The 16,916-nt window shown below is 32.9% G+C and overlaps 3 protein-coding genes and 1 pseudogene across 3 annotated transcripts; 2 read left to right on the forward strand and 2 right to left on the reverse strand.

Moving 5' to 3' along the window:
- The first annotated feature begins 1,619 nt into the window (after nt 1-1,619).
- On the forward strand, nt 1,620-3,300 carry LOC123906051 (protein transport protein Sec61 subunit gamma). Its single transcript, XM_045955900.1, has 4 exons — nt 1,620-1,706; nt 1,825-1,925; nt 2,093-2,208; nt 3,070-3,300. Exons 2-3 carry the CDS (start codon nt 1,832-1,834, stop codon nt 2,206-2,208), a joined length of 210 nt encoding a protein of 69 aa, XP_045811856.1. The 5' UTR covers nt 1,620-1,706; nt 1,825-1,831; the 3' UTR covers nt 3,070-3,300.
- Nucleotides 3,301-4,621: 1,321 nt separating this feature from the next.
- Nucleotides 4,622-6,658, reverse strand: LOC123906053 (annotated as a pseudogene).
- Nucleotides 6,659-6,831: 173 nt separating this feature from the next.
- On the reverse strand, nt 6,832-10,931 carry LOC123906052 (choline monooxygenase, chloroplastic). Its single transcript, XM_045955901.1, has 10 exons — nt 10,572-10,931; nt 9,660-9,705; nt 9,336-9,471; nt 9,081-9,155; nt 8,780-8,992; nt 8,441-8,536; nt 8,217-8,338; nt 7,999-8,092; nt 7,336-7,386; nt 6,832-7,247 (listed from the first exon to the last, which is right to left on the reverse strand). The coding sequence occupies exons 1-10, from the start codon at nt 10,840-10,842 to the stop codon at nt 7,110-7,112; spliced, it is 1,242 nt and encodes a 413-aa protein (XP_045811857.1). The 5' UTR covers nt 10,843-10,931; the 3' UTR covers nt 6,832-7,109.
- Nucleotides 10,932-11,927: 996 nt separating this feature from the next.
- Nucleotides 11,928-14,512, forward strand: LOC123906055 (plant intracellular Ras-group-related LRR protein 6-like). Its single transcript, XM_045955903.1, has 3 exons — nt 11,928-12,415; nt 12,628-12,797; nt 13,346-14,512. Exons 1-3 carry the CDS (start codon nt 12,212-12,214, stop codon nt 14,019-14,021), a joined length of 1,050 nt encoding a protein of 349 aa, XP_045811859.1. The 5' UTR covers nt 11,928-12,211; the 3' UTR covers nt 14,022-14,512.
- The last annotated feature ends 2,404 nt before the right edge of the window (nt 14,513-16,916 follow it).

Below are 16,916 nucleotides of genomic sequence, written 5' to 3' on the forward strand. Positions count from 1 at the left end.
TGCATTGTATAAATTATCTTGGTGAGAGATAGTTTGGATTCACATTTTATTTTAAACTTAAATTTAGTTTGTTGAACAATTTTTTTCGTTTATTTATAATATACACCCAAACGAAGCCAAATTCAAATATGAACTGTGGGTGAAATTGCAAGGAATTTTTTTTTTCTGCGAGTGATTACGTAGAAAAAAAATATCAAACAAACAATCAATACTGGTTGGTGGTTCTCACTACTCAATATTGTTAGTAGTATTATGCTCAAAATCTTTATTACGTGGCTTCTTAACTCTCTTATTTTGGTCACCAAAACAATTTTAAACCTAGAATCATTGATCAATTCTATTTTGTTTTGTTTAGATCCGTTCAAATCGTTATTACATCCGTTATCATCATTTTAAACCTAAAATCGTTGATCGATTCTATTTTTTTATACTATTATTAATATGGCAGGAATCTCGTCCATTGATCTTCTGGAAAGGGGTATAGCACGTCACAGGATTGGTCCGTTGAGCTATGAACTGATCTTGGAGGACCTCGAATTTGTGGAATTTGCAAATTTAGGTCTTGAAGCAGATGACCTTAGGGCATGTAATTTTTTATTTTATTTATTTTGTTTTATTTTTATTTATTTATTTATTTTCCTATTTTTTTTATTCAATGGATGTTTTTATATTGTTTGCAATTTTTTTTATATTGTTTGCAATTGAAGAAATAGAAAGAAAAAAAAAACAAATAAAATCAATGCTCTGTTTGATAAAATAAAACCGTAAGTTAGCTTATTTGTGTTACCAAATATTACCAAATACTCACCGAATCTTTCCTAACAACTTTCTTCTCACTTTTGTTTTTAATACAATAGCGTTAATATACTAGAATTACGGTGATCCACCGTAATTTTTTAAAACTACACTCTACAAACGGTGAAACACTAGAATTATGAAATAACCATCGTGATATCGTCATCTATTTATAAAATGAAAAGTAATTTAAGGATCTATTGTAATATGGCACGTTATTGTTGACTAACCGTCATCTAAAAAAAGAACTTAATTGAAAAATAAAAGATTAATTAAACCTAATTTATTCATTTAATAAGTTTTATAAAAAATAGCACAGTAGTTTCACTTATATTTTAACAATATTATATAACATATTTTAAAATATTTTATTCTAAATATTTTTTTTACCATAATATAATGATAAAATATCGAATAAAAATCAATGACTTTGCACGAGTCTTTAAACTAGTTAAATAGTTAAATTTTCAAACCAATATTTTCCAAAAAAGTAAATAAATTATCAAACCAATTATATGTTTCTGACATGTCATAACAAAATTGAAACATGCCCTATGAGCTTTTCTAAAAGAATTTAATTTATATGCATCGTCAATGTAAAGTTATTTTGCACATGCGTCCAATATTATACCGATACATCATGTATGATAATTAAAAACACATGATTTGTCACATTGATTAAATGATGTGGCAATGAGTGATTGGATGTACGTGTAAAAAATCTTTACATCGACAGTGCACAACAATTAAACTCTTTCTAAAAAAGTGAAAAAGAATTTATAAATTTAAAGCCACTAAAAAAAATCCATTGTCAAAAATAAATAAAAAACCTTAACCCTTCTCTTGAGAAAATAAATAAAACATAGTGTCAAAGCTCCTTAGCGCGCACGCACACACAGATTCAATTGAAGGTATCTTCTACTTCTCTTCTCCACTAGTTAGGTTTTTGAGGCTTCAATTATTAGCTAGGGTTTTTTCCTCTCTTTCAATCTGTTATCTTTAATTTTGATCTGGAAATTGAATTCTCAGATCGAAAATGGACGCCATTGATTCTGTCTTTGATCCACTCAGAGAATTCGCTAAGGACAGTGTCAGACTCGTCAAGCGCTGCCACAAACCCGATCGCAAAGGTAGGTTTAATAACTTTCTTCATTCATTCATTCCAATCTCTGTGCTATGATATGCTATACTATGCTATGGATCTTCTTTATTTAATTTTATTATTATTATTATTATTATTATTATTATTATTATTATTATTATTATTATTATTATTATTCATTTTGTATTATTGTAGAATTCTCCAAGGTTGCCGTGCGCACTGCCATCGGTTTCGTTGTGATGGGATTCGTTGGCTTCTTTGTCAAGCTCATTTTCATCCCAATTAACAACATCATCGTTGGATCTGGTTAGGTACTGTTGCAATTCTTGCCAGTATTGAAACAATTTCATACAATTCGAGGGTTTGATATGATGAATCAATGGCTTTTTCAACTGTATTTCTTGTATTTATGGTTTTCCCTTCATATTGGATGATTCACTTGTGATATATTTTTGCATGATTAACAAACAATAGAAAAGATAGTATGCATGGTGACTTTCTCTTTATTGGTTTTGGTTTGTAATGTTGCTTTTGCTTGTTCTTAATGGTATTATCGCGTTTGATGTTGAATTTTCTGTAAAATCATGATAAGTCAATGATAGAAGTAAGGTATTGTTTTAAATCTACCGCTGCCTTTTCTTAATAAACATATTTGCGACAATAAGTTGTTCTTTTTATCAATTGATTATTGACAACTGCTAAGATATAATAATCAGTTAATCACTATGCATTGTAAAAATTAAGTTGCAGTTACTGCATTGACATGTACAAGAGATTATGTATAATTATTTTCTTAGTGACCGTGACCTATCTGTCTGCTTGCTACCTATGCCCTCAGGAGCTTGTATAAGTGTATTGGCTAGCTATTTGTGTTAATGCAATGAGAAAATTTGGTATAATCGTACGCCGTAGCAACTTATGTGAATGATGTTTTTGAAATTTCAATTTTCTTTGAAAGCAGTATAATGGTTTATCTTTGTTTGACTGTTTTGTATATGCAAGGTTCTTTTGATATTGTTATTTACATTGAGTTGATATGCAAATTACTTGATTGCTGCTGAGATTGAACTCCTAGAGAAATTGCATCATATGGCATAAAGGATTTGAAAATCCCTGCATTGAACAAAGTGTGTAAAATGAATGATGTAAATAACTCTTGGTTATTTCTGCAGGATAAGGGAAACTACAATTGCCTCAGGAACGAGTTCAAGCTGTGAAACATAAGGAAGCAGAAGCGGTTCCTGTTTTTAATAGAAAATTAGTGCACTTAATCATGGTTTCAATTTTGTTTTTCCATTTTTTTTTTTGTAAAAGTAATACATTACAGTTTAAACATGTAAAATTTTATTTTTCCATGGGTTAGACTTTTGACCCATTATTCAAGGAGGAAAAAGTTTAGATAATGATTTGTAATTTTGGTTGAATAAGCATATGCTCAAAACGGGAAAAAAATTATAAGTCACCACTGATTGTAGTTCTGTCTTCAACATCGCGAAACACACGAACCTGTGCAATGCGGTTAGCGGAAAACACACAGTGATGATAAAGTTATTGTTGTGTTTTGTTAATTTAGTCTTCGTACTAAAAGACATTTCCCTTTAAGAAAACGCAACAGAAGTTCCAATGAGCACCAGTATCATTCTATTTCTATTGAGTGTAAGTTTTAGTATACTGCTGGTAATCACCACAATTATCTGATTTATAATATACTCTTCTGTCCTGGCTCCTAATTTATAGGAAGTGTATAGTTAGTATTCCTTACAACTACATTTTAAACACTCTGAATATTGTTCGTCTACATTTTGTAAACAAAAAGGTTTTATGCACACCCAATGGCAAAAATGGGAGTTTGAATATCATTACTCTTTTATTAAACAAAATCCGTTAAAATTGAACAGTTGTGAAATTGCCATGAATTTTCTTCTGTACGTGTTGCATTGTGATAACGTACAAAATTATCAAAGAAACAAACAAGCTGGTCAATTATTACAAAATTTGATGCGAGGATTCATTTACTTCCCTATATAGATACCTAAATATAAATCACCTATGATTAATACAAAATTTCTTTTATCTAGACTAGATATATAAAAAACATATGGGGTCAGAATAATAGGCTGGTAGCTAATACAATATGAATTTCCAAGAAGTTTCCTTCTAAACTGATCGATGTTGACGAAAGCTAAGTTTTGATCTTGGTATTAATATCAAATCGTTATGATGATATGCTACTGGAATAGTAGACTAGTGAGAGATATTTGGTAATTACACGGTGCCATCTTTCCTGCGACTGGTTTCCGGAACTATGAATTTGTCAAAGGATTCTCCTCCTACAGATTGTGATTTAGAGGCTGGTTCTCCCAATGCAAATGCACGTTCTGCTGATTTAGTTGGCGAAGATAACACATCTGATCCATTTGATTTAGGGTAATGAATACTTTTTTCATAAATTACTTCCGTAGTTTCTTAATTTAATTTTAGGTAATATTTTGGTCTTTTATATTTTTTTTCCTGTTATTTTAGTTCTTTTCCATATTTAAATATGAATTTTAAGATTTAAATCTATAATTTGCTTTTCACATGTACTCCCATAAGAAAATTCTATATTTGAAGTTTAAATATCATATTTAAACATGAAAAACGGACTAGTATGACGTAAAAAAAAAAAGATAAAAATCAAATTGTTACTTGAAATTAAATTATAGGAGTAGTTTTGTCATATTTGTTTATCTCTTCATTTTGCATGATATTATTAGAATAGACTTTGTTGACTTTGTTGTTTTGCATAACACTATATATGTTGTCACCGACAAGGCCAACATAGGGGTACTCAACTTAAATTCTATGAATATAAATTTTTTAGAAATGAAGAGTACTCCTGGTGTAACTTCTTCATCACGCCTAAGGTTGGTTAGTTGTGATGATGGACAACTTTTGATGGTTCATACTAAGCCTGATGTAGTAATTGATGTGTACAAGATTGACTTCTCAACCATGAATTATGTCAGATTGAAAACTCTAGGTAACGTTGCATTATTTCATGCTCCGGCTGGAAACTACTATGCATTGAGCAATCCAAACATATGGGGTTATGAAAACAACTATGTGTATGCCATCGATCATTCATCTACAAAATGCAGAGTATATTTAGGGGATGATAACAAACTGCCAAAATACATTATGCATGATGCACTTCAATGTCCTCCTATTGAAAGACCCTACTTGTTGGACTGCTATTTTAGACATCTACACTACGAGGTAGATTATTCACCACTTGAATAATTCTATTATTAAATTGTTGAATAATTCTATTGTGTTTGTATCTTGTTCTTCACATTTCCTTTTTGTTTGCCAATAATTAGATTAGTCCAAGTACTCAAGGGTTAGGACACCCCTGACATATCGAACTGAGGCCTTTCAGTGTGATAGACGGACCATGGTATGTAGTAGAAATTTGGCTTTTTGAAGTCTTTCAAGCTCGACAAACCGGACAATGCATTTGCAAAATCTCGACTAGTTAAGTTAGCACAGCCAGACAAATCCAAGTACTCAAGGTTAGGACACCCCTAACAATTGACATATCGAATTGAGGCCTTTAGCCATTAACATGGAAAAACTAATCTCTAAACATTCTAGATGAGGCATAGAATTAGCAATAACAGTGGCTTCAGAATCTCCATCTAGCGGACAAGCATTTAGATTCATCGGGAACAATACCTACGTGTTGGGATGGATCAAGGCATCAAGCCAATTCATGAGATTTCTCTTGAGAACTTTAAGGTTGGAGCAATTTCTCCCAATCAACGCTAATGACTAATGAGTTATCTCATAACAATAGCTGATGTCCAATTCCCTTAAATTTGGACACCCAACAGCAATCTTATCTTAGAGATAGAATCATCAGTAACACGAGGATAGCTTCTGATTGACAACACCTCAAGATTTGGACATCTGAAATACAGTTGAATTATGTTCGAAGCAACAAAAGAAAAAGCAAAACAAATGATGCACATAAACACATAAATGCTAAATGCTCCAATGTTATTATATTCAGCACAAAACACTTTGCATGATTAGTGTGTGTTTGGCTTTGGGATAAAAAAAATTGATCTTGAATGAATTGATTTTGTAAAATTGATTCTAGAATTCTAGAATAAAAGTGAATCAAATGTAAAGTGATTTATGTTTAGATGCATTCATGTGAAAGTGAGTTTAAAAATAAATTCAAGGCTAAAAATCAGTGTAGAGACAAAAGTTCCAAATTTTAGCTTGAAGTTAAAATCAAGAAACTCTCAAAGACAAAATCAATTATATGCCGCTGAATTCAATTTTGCTTGCTCCAAACATGAAATTAAACATTCAATATTAATTAATAATAATGGCATATTGCGATTAAAGGGAACCCCAATTTCAGACCCAATTTCCAATTTGAAAGCAGATTCTGGAAACAAAAACAAAGGGGACAAATTTGGAAGAAAGATTGTACCTTTGGGCAACGAGGAAGATATGAGTCCATTGAACCACAAATCGAAGCATGGAACCGATCTTAGACTCGAATTGGAGGGTCCATCAGCGAGAGTGAAGAGAAGGTTCGTTCGTTGAAGGAGCTGAGTCGAGATAGGATGTTGATGAGGCACTCCTGAGTCAACTTGCTCCACTCTGCTTCGCTTTCTTCCATTTCTTTGTTTCCTTTTCTTGTCAAAATGTTCTCTTTCTAGATGCTACTATTGTTTTTGATTGATTTGCACCTGTTTTGTCTCTCTAGTAGTACTATTAGTTTTTTTAGTTACATGAACAAACTATTTAAAATTAAAGAGATCAGATAGAGTACGACTTGGGTACGCAGCACTGTTAAAATTTATAGAGAGTATGTCATTTATTAGTGTCTCACAAGTTTCAAGGATTAATCTATGAAGTTGCATGCAGAGATAATGTGACAAACCCCCAGTTCATATGATCAGAATTGAAACTGGAGCAGTAAAATTAACAAAAGCATATTTCCAAATAACTATCATGTTCAGCAGGAGATACCCAACGCTACTATAGATATATACACATCAACTTATTATGTTTAATTAAAATAGAAGCCTCTGGTAGAGTAGTGGCATACCATGCATCAATTTCAAATTCAGACAGATCCTTATTTGCCAGTATGGCTCGCAAATTTTGTTGGTTGCTGCGGCAATTTATCATCCATAATGAACAACGGGATTCATGTTGTCAGGTTTTCATACAGCAGACAATGAAAATGGTGCATGGCCTGCTCAACTTTAGGAGCATATCTTCCAACAGAATACGCCGGGGATTGGAGTCCCTTTTGGACACCTTCACACAATACAATATCTTCTATCTGCTCATGAACAACCAAATGCATTACAATAGGTATGTTGCAACTTGAGGAAATTTTCTAATCAAGTCTGCTAAACCAATGTTTGTACCTGCACTTTCTCACTATCTTGTAAACTTTTCTCTATGAAATCTTTGTCAACCTGCTCAGTCAAAGAGAAGACAGCATGCGTTGAGCTTTTTGAATTGACCTAATTCTGATAAGCATTCCTAAACTTGTAACTCGTCAAGTGAAATCTTAAAAACTATAAAAAAAAAAAAGGGCTCAATCCTATGAAGAACTATCGAGTATCGACCCATTAAAATGAGTGCAGATCCTGGTTTTTTTTTCTGAAAATTCAATATACTACAATTAAATCATTGCTCTACTTAACGCAAGCTTGAGGTTTCACTACCTTCCATGGAAGGAAGAAAATTAGTGTTTTTTATTCATTTTCATAGTCATTCAAAATACGAAAGCAACTTTTTCTAACAGTCTTACTCCTCCACTGTTTTTGAACTTGACTACGGGGTTGGAGTACCATAACTGTTGCTAGATCTTCTCAAACTTTGTACCTCGGGGATAAGTACAATGATTCTTAGAATCCCACTACCAATTGAGCTACTGAACTTTTGCATTTATTAAAATTTCATACCCTAGTCATCAACAACCAACACCGCCCTCTAAAGGTTATATTCTTTAGGTTCTGGAGTTTCTTCTAAATTCTGAATCATGGTACAAATATTACACATGTGCTTATGTAACTACAAATTACCTGTAGCGAGGGTTCGAGATAGTAGTCAAAAATTACTTGACATTTGTTGGGTCCTAATGGGAGTACAAGATTGGTGTCCATCCAAGGTCCATACCTATCAGGCCAGCAAGCACCCTTTGTTATAAAAGCATGCTAATTTGCAAAACAAAATACCAAATTCTTAGCAAGAACATCACTGAAAAAATTATCAACCAATTGCCCAAATAAAAAAAAAGAACCTATTAATCATGAAGTTAGGGTAAATGAAAGCATATATGGCTTTTCTTCCAAGTCGATCGTTATTCTCTGTGCTTTTCCCTGAGCTACCTTCACAACTTTGGATGCTAACTCTTTCAAACAACTGTCTCATAACATGATTCAATTTGTCATGCTATACACTATACAGTATAGTAGAATGTAAACTGAAGAGATTTTATAAAAGAGAAGCAGTAAAAAAGCATACTGTGGTAGAATAGGAATCAAGATTAAGACCAGATGCTAGGCCTTTATGCGCATATGGAACATGATAGCCACCATCTAAGTAGTTATCGCAGAATACCTGCAAAAAGAAGATGCAGAACCACCAAAGTCTAAGCACCTCCATGAATCAAATTAATAATAGTAATTACTATTATTCTTAAATAAATATCAATGTGTGTAATAATAAAGAGGGTAAAGTTTCATAAACCCAGTAAATTTCCGTTCACGTAATCATAAACAAAATGAAAGTGTGCCAAATTGGCAAAGTAATAAACAAAACCTCTGAAAAAGAATTAATTTAAGGTAAGCCAAGAGGTCATACCTTCCAATTGCATTCAAGGGTGTATTCACGTCTACATACATAACTTAACGAAGAATCAACGCCATTGGTACTCAGTATTTCTGAACAGCTACCAAGCCATTCCTTTGCTACATTATGACTATCAACTTCCTTCTGAGAAAGATTCTCCTTTTCCAAATTGAGAAGGACAAAAGGCCCCCAGGTAGCTACTTTGATTGGTATAAGACCAAAATCCTACCCTTCATGGTAAGAGAAATCAGCCAACCTTTTTCCTTATGTGAATTATAAATTGTATAACTTAATATAGAACAGAACTGCATACATTTCCGTTGAAATCTCGCATTCCTGATATCCTAGTTGCCTTAACAAGATTTCCATTTAATCCATATGTCCAACCCTGCAGAAATGATTGTCTTTTCACATCAAACTTTCCAAAACAAGAAAAAAATGAAGTAAAATAGAAACCTAAAATGAGAAAGGATCGGATCATAGTAAGAACCATTATCGATGAAGGAAAGCTAGACAAAGAGAATAAAAATAATGCTTGTAAGAATACTTAATGTTGTATCGAACTTACGTGGTAAGGGCAGACAAAGCAGGACTTTTTTCCACTTCCAGAAGCAAGAATAGAGGCATGATGACGACAGACGTTGTAGAAGGCTCGAACATTCCCGCTGTCATCACGACATACCACAAATTCCACATCTCCCAGTCTGCAATAACTAATCCTCCATGTGGTTCTCAGAAATCCGGAAGAAAAGAAAATAAATAGTGTACACTACTAAATATCCTTTTCCCCTTCCAAGAACCAAACGGAGCTGCAATTAGACAACATATGTAAATACAACAAGAACTGGAATCAATGTACTTCTATTATGTTAGAAAAACAAAAAAAAGCCACCTTCCAGTGAAAAAATCGCCGGGATCCTTTATCTGCTCCGTCGATCCTGATAAACAAATGAGAACTTTTGGCTGTCAAAAAAACTAATAGGACAAATTGTAAGATAACAAAAATTCAAAAAGCATGGATTAGTTTAGTTAATCTATCTTAGTGATGACATCAGAATTTAGTATGAATATAAGCAGAATAGTACTTATGGCATGTTTGGATTGACTTATTTTTGAGCTTATGCAAATAAATAGCCTTTTATGTATTATTATAAGTTTTTCAAGGTAGTTTATGAAAAAACAGCTTATAAAGATACAATTTTTATTAGTGAAAACTTTTGAATTAACATAAAAGCTTATTTATTTGCATAAGCTATTTTTCATAACCTAAAAAATAAGTCAATCCAAATGGGCCTGTGATGGACTTGACACAAACCACTGAATACATATCAAGTATAATTAATCAAAAGTAAGTAATGAATTACCATATGCACTCATGTCATATACATTCAAGGCCTATTTAAATTGACTTAGTTAAATTGTAAGACTTGTTTTTAACTTATTTCCACAATAAGCTCTTTAGGATAGCTTATAAAAAACAAGTTATATCTTATATGAGAGTAATTTGATTTTATCTTTTGTTATAGAAATAGCTTATACATAAGCACTTAATTAAGTTGTTTATCCAATCCAGGTCTTAGATCATCTTTCTTTCCTCCAAAGGTATCTCACCAGACAACATACATCATAAAATTAAATGAATAATTTTATATTATAAAATCTAAACCAATGAAACTGATTATTAAATTAAAAATTCTACAATCTTGAATTTGTTTTACTCTGTATTATTTATCAGCAAGAACAAGAAAGCAGAACTGAAATACCCCAATAGAGAAAAATGAAAAAGTTTGAAACTTTAACTGACCCACAGCTTGCCAGCCTCTGTAGAAGACGCGATCGAGCTCAAGATGGAAGAAAGAGCGATGAGTATACCATGATGATGGAGGTGTGACAGCTTTCTCTATGGGAATATTTGGATTGAAGTGTTGTGCAAGTCTCTGAGACACAACATGGTCTGAATTGTTAAGGGAACAACAAATGAGTTTTGATGAATGTTTGTTGGGAAAATTAAGGTTTTGAGGATGTCCCTTTTGGAGATTTGGGATAAAGGGTGTGACTTGCATGATCATCGCCATTTGTGTACGAGGTCTGACTCTGAACTGAACTGCCTAGAGAACAAACAAACAACAAATGAATTTTGTTTATGATTATTGAAATAATTTTCACTATGTCCAATAGAACATGACAAGTGTTAAAAAATTCCATGTCACTTCAGTTGGTCAAAATATGAGTGGAATGATAAATCTAAATGGTAGATTTAAAGGCTAAAATCATTTGGTCCACAAATTTGCTCAACGATAGAAATGTCGAAATTGTTGAATGTCATGATCGAAGTTCGAACTCCAATTACTTTATTTTGTGTGTGTGAGTTTTTAATGATTTTGTCATTTCATCTATAAAAAAAACTAAAATCATACAATTATAAAATTTAAGATTAAAACTGAAATAAAACCTTAAATTTATTAGACATCAAGGCCCAATTAGTGGATGATAAACAAGAGACTTCATCTTTGTCGGAAAAAAACAAAATCAAGTGTGTTCATATCTTTGTCTTGTTTAATGGCGTTTAAACTTTTAGAAAAAAGTAGTAATTTATTTAGATCTTAATAAACTTGCACAAATTAACGCCGTCTGTAGGAAACGAACCCGCACATACTCGTGGATCTATACCCTTTTGTCCCCATATCCGAGGATGGAGGATGGACTATTAGGCCTTTGGACAATTTGGGCTGAATTCAACAAGCGGGAGGTGATCCTCGGTGATTAGGTCTCACGCCTAGTCCAAAACAATTATAATTTATATAATAAATACATGTACAATAAAAGTTGATTGGATTAGACACCGTGACACAAAACATAATTTATGAAAATATCTTTTAATTTATTCAAGGTCACGATTCGATCTCTGTCTTAAATATACAATAACACCTATTTAAATTTCACAATACTCAGAACTAATTGTTGTACCACGCAAAAGAGATGTAATTTTTTAAATAAGAAAAAATTGAACCGGTTTGAAGGTTGGTCCCTAGTCATTCCATTCCACCCTAATTACATGGGACAAAGAAGTGTTGACTTAATCAAAATATTAAGTGAGGAAGCCACGCAAGTGACCCCCCAAACCCAAAGTATACGGTTCTTGTACTGTTTGACACATCACAACAACAAGTGGCCCTCCCACTTCCCTAGTTACCTTCTCATCCGTACGCTTACATCTTCACTTTCCCTTTATATATCTCATTTCTTCACTTCTCACTCTCATCCCTTAATTTCCCCTTTCACAATCATCAATCTTGTTCTTTGCTCTCTAACTTTTTTCAATTCTACTCTTCATTTCTATCATATCAAGCTTTATTATAAGTGAAAAAAAAAATAACACAAAAAAAGTGTATCCATCATATATATTACCTAGCTAGCTAGCAACATATATTATATATTGTTAAGATGTTGTACGAACAACAGCAACGGTTACAGCAACCGTTGATAAATACATCAGAGAGGAGCAAATATAATAATTCTAATTCAATAGAGGAAGTTGAGAGGCTTCAAATAATTGATTTGAGTGGCATGTCCTTGGACTCTCTTCCAAACCCTTCTCTTAATTTAGCTACCATTTGCAAATTGGACCTCTCCAACAACAATCTTCAGGTAATAATAATAATAATAATACATGTTGTTTCATGTGCCTCTCCTACACATTTCTAGGTTTTTTTTATTGGTTTTGAAGGAGTGCTATATATAGACTTCAAAAGTAAAAAACTACACTCGAAGTATATATACATAACATCCACACTCTCAAATAATGCAGCAAATATATGTTTTTTTGAGTATAATGTGTGATTAATTTAATATTGTGACAGAATATTCCGGAGTCGTTAACGGCGAGACTGCTAAACATAGTGGTGTTGGATGTGCACTCAAACCAACTTAGGTCCCTCCCAAACTCCATTGGCTGTCTCTCTAAGCTCAAGCTTTTGAATGTCTCTGGCAACCTCCTCCACCTCCTTCCCAAGACAATTGAGAATTGCAGGTTATTTGTCGCATTTTTATTTATGAGTTAGACTTTGAGGTTTGTCTGATTTGCAACATGTAAGTACTGTACTGGACAAAATAGTATATGACAGTACAAAACATAACAGTACAAGACAAACGTTTAAGATATTGAACAAATTTTGTGTTGTACGATGTTTGGTGGACAAAATGTTATTTTGATATTTTGGTGGACAAAAAGTCGTATCGTGGTTCAGTGAGGGACCAAAAAATTCAGTTTTTGTCCTGTCCTTTGACCCATGTTTATCCAGTATTAGGAACAGTTTTAAAATCAAACACAGTACGGTTGAAGTTGTCATGTCTGATCCCTTGTTTTTTAGCAGATCAAACGCACTTGAGGACTCTAAACAACAAATTTCAACCTTCTATATAGAGTCACGTTTCATTAATTTAGTTTTTCGATTTCATGCCATGAGTTACTAATAGTTATTGATTAAAAATATTATTAGTATATGGTAATTCATTAATTTTTTAAGATTATAAATTTATAATTAACTAACATGTGTTTAATGAACTTTGATTCACCAGGGCATTAGAAGAATTGAACTTAAATTTCAACAAGTTGATTCAACTACCAGACACAATAGGATATGAGCTACTAAACCTAAAGAAGTTATCAATCAACTCCAACAAATTGCTTTACCTTCCACGCTCCACTTCTCATCTGACATCTCTAAGGGTTCTTGACGCACGCCTCAACTGTCTAAGATCTCTCCCAGAAGACCTAGAGAATCTTGTCAACCTTGAAATCCTAAATGTGAGTCAAAACTTCCAATACTTGGATTCTATTCCTTACTCCATAGGACTTCTCTTGTCCCTTGTTGAACTTGACATTAGCTACAACAAGATCAAGTCCTTACCAGACTCACTTGGTTGCCTTAACAAGCTTCAAAAGCTATGTGTCGAAGGGAATCCACTTTGTTCACCACCACCAGAAGTTGTAGAGCATGGATTGCATGCAGTGAAAGAGTACTTGTGCAGTAAGATGAATGCTGGTCAACTAAGTCCAGTTAAGAAGAAATCATGGGTTGGAAAATTGGTTAAGTATGGAACCTTCAATGTTAAAAATGGTCCTCGTGAAGAACGTGAGGCTTTCATTCTCCCCGATTATAATCGATCTGTTGATGGTCTTGCTTCTCCTCGTTATATGGGGATGTTTTCGCCGCGCCGTTTGTTCTCCTCTCGCAATTACTTCACCAACTGAGGGGGAAAAACTTTAGAAGAGACACTTCTGAATGTGTTTGCTTCACTCGCAAGGTAGAAAAAATTTGGAAATTGGAGGAAAGGAAAAGGTTGTGATGTTTTGAAACTTTGGAAGAAGCCCATTTCGCTTGATGGATTGATAAAATAATGATTAGATAGTATGATGATCCGTACGTGAAATAATATGGCGTATATTGCCATAACTATCAAACTTGGCTCTGGTTTGAGAGACCAATTCTTTTAGGTTCGCAACTATTTGGTCATATTATTTGGTCACACTTGCATACTCCAGTATTTATTGTGTGACCAAATAAAATGTCTAAATGGTAGTATCAACCTAAATATTTTTCGATTTGAGAATAAACTCATGTCTTTGTCATGTTGAATAATGATGATTCCTACATGAAATAATATGGTGTATTGTCGTAACTATCACACATCGTTGTGGTTTGTAAAAGAAATTCATACTCCTCGAGTTTTTTTTTTTGACTACATACTCCTCTAGTTTTAAATATAAGCACAAATCTACTTTCTAAATTCATTGAATAATTAATAAATTTGATCTATATGATTTTATTTTCTTAAAGAGGCTTGATTTTTTACCCAACACTATTAAGATGACAAGTGAGTATTTTTGCATTTCGATAAAAATGTGCTTTGTAACATTTAGCTACACAATTTAAATAAAAATAACAATAATAAATGATATTATTTCGTCTAAAATTTTAAACTTAATTTTGTTGTAATGGAAGCCAATCATAGTCTTCATTATTCAACAAAATTAGGCATATATGGCAAGTCTGTACTCTTTTTCGCACCAGTTATTAAGCTTGTGTTTGATTATGCGGTGAAAAAAAATTGATTTTAATTGAAAGTGAGTTGAATTTAAATTAATGTTTGAATACATTAATTTTTTTATAATTTTTTATCAATTTATATTCTGATTGAAACTGATTGAAATGCTTCGTGTGCATATCTTTGCATCATGCAAAATTTTCATTATCTCATGCTTAATCGATCAAACACGCTTATTGGTACTAAATTACGTTTAACTTCGAACTTAAGTCATATCTTACAAATAAACTCACAATTGTCTAACAATCATAGGACGAACCAAACTATATCTTTGAACATTATAAGCTTCATTGTTTTCAAGGTGAACACTCCACCTCCTACCAACTTCAATGTCTTAAAGAATTCATTCTTAGGATAAATGTGATAATAAAATTTAGAGTTGATAACCTAACTCTTCTCTAGTTTCCAACTTATTACGGCCAACATGTTTGCCTTCCTCGTAACTAACCTCTGAGGCAAGTGCAACTTGCACGAAATTATGATTGCCCCCTACTTGAGACAATTATTTTTTATGTGACCAATTTTTAGTGTCTTGGGCCCTCTAAAATGATGGCCTTAGGCCATGGCACTCATTGCCATAGCTCAGGGTTGGGCTGCCAATTTTCTAACAATTGAAGCAATTTAACTTGTCACCGCCCCTTGATTTTGATTAGTCTTGTACCATCTACGATCTCAAAGAGTAGATGAACAAACACGTCGAAATTGTTTATTCAGTTCGGCCTAAATTGATTTACATTTGGGGGAGAGAGCAACCCTACAATCCACTATATCAACGGGTCTATAAATTATATACAAAGAGTTACAAGAAATTAGTTTCAAGTGTTCAACAAGAGAAAACCCTATGTTTTCTATCTTTTCATCTTCCAAGAGAGTTATAAAAGTGATCAAGAAATAACTACAATGTTTACCAAGTACAATGCCTAATTTTTTCTCATTTATCTCCTTTTGATGCCTAGATGATAATCAATGTTTACGATGAGATCTCAAATGGGCTATAAGAAATCAGCCTCTATAAAGAATCCTTAATTTCTACTCATTGTTCCCCAACCTCGCAAGAACAAAGATAAATAATGAATCACTCCAAATGTGTTTATGATGTGTTTCCAAACCTTAGATTTATTCCAAAAAATTCTCAATCATTAGATTTTAATCACCTAAAGATTCTCTCCTTTTACCCCTCTAACTCTAAGTGTTTCCCAAAATCCTAGCACACCAAAAGTCAAAAATCCATGAGAAATTCACAGGTTTTTATACCAGTGTTGTTCTACGCGGCCCACGCATTCCCACGTATGACCCATGCATAGATGAACGTTCGTACATGCGCCCCGTGCATGAGGCAGAGACGAAACCTTCCCAGGCTTACACAAATTTGCTAGGTGAAATAAATTTCGCTACAAACATTGCCTTTTTCGACGGGTAATTCAAATTATTTCTTAGTCATCACTTATCCTAAAAATTTCCGTAAAAAAAATCACTTATCCTAAAATTGATATTTCGACATATATGTGATTCCATGTCTTGATTCACAATTTATCAAAAAACTACTATTAGTTTACACAGAAACCGCCACAAGCAGAGGCAGAGGTAGCTAGCTCATGCTGTCAGAGGATGCATTATGTCCACTCTATTGTTTACATAATCTGTTATTAAACTCTTTAACTTATTGAAGAAATGTCTGAAAGGTACCAGAAACTGGGACAACATTCATGTGCAATGCTGCCAATCCCAATCTCTTAGCTTCTTGAATTCATAATAAAAAAAAGACAAGACACCCTTTTGGACTTCCACGTGATCATAGACCAATCCAACATGTTAATTAATCTCATACTACTAATTAATTAATTTAGAATGAACCCACATATTCTTTTAATCTAACACTATATACGGTGCTTGTTGATTAAATCATCTTGATCAAATTATAAGGAACCTAAGCACATGTTATGTTTCTGATCTAATCTCATTAGTTTGATTAATGATTCCATTCATTCATGTTGTAAATTCATCAGTATCTACTAGGGATTATATGGTTTAATCAATTTAT

Source organism: Trifolium pratense, linkage group LG2 (assembly GCF_020283565.1).
Source record: "Trifolium pratense cultivar HEN17-A07 linkage group LG2, ARS_RC_1.1, whole genome shotgun sequence".
In the NCBI taxonomy this organism is placed as follows: domain Eukaryota; kingdom Viridiplantae; phylum Streptophyta; class Magnoliopsida; order Fabales; family Fabaceae; genus Trifolium; species Trifolium pratense.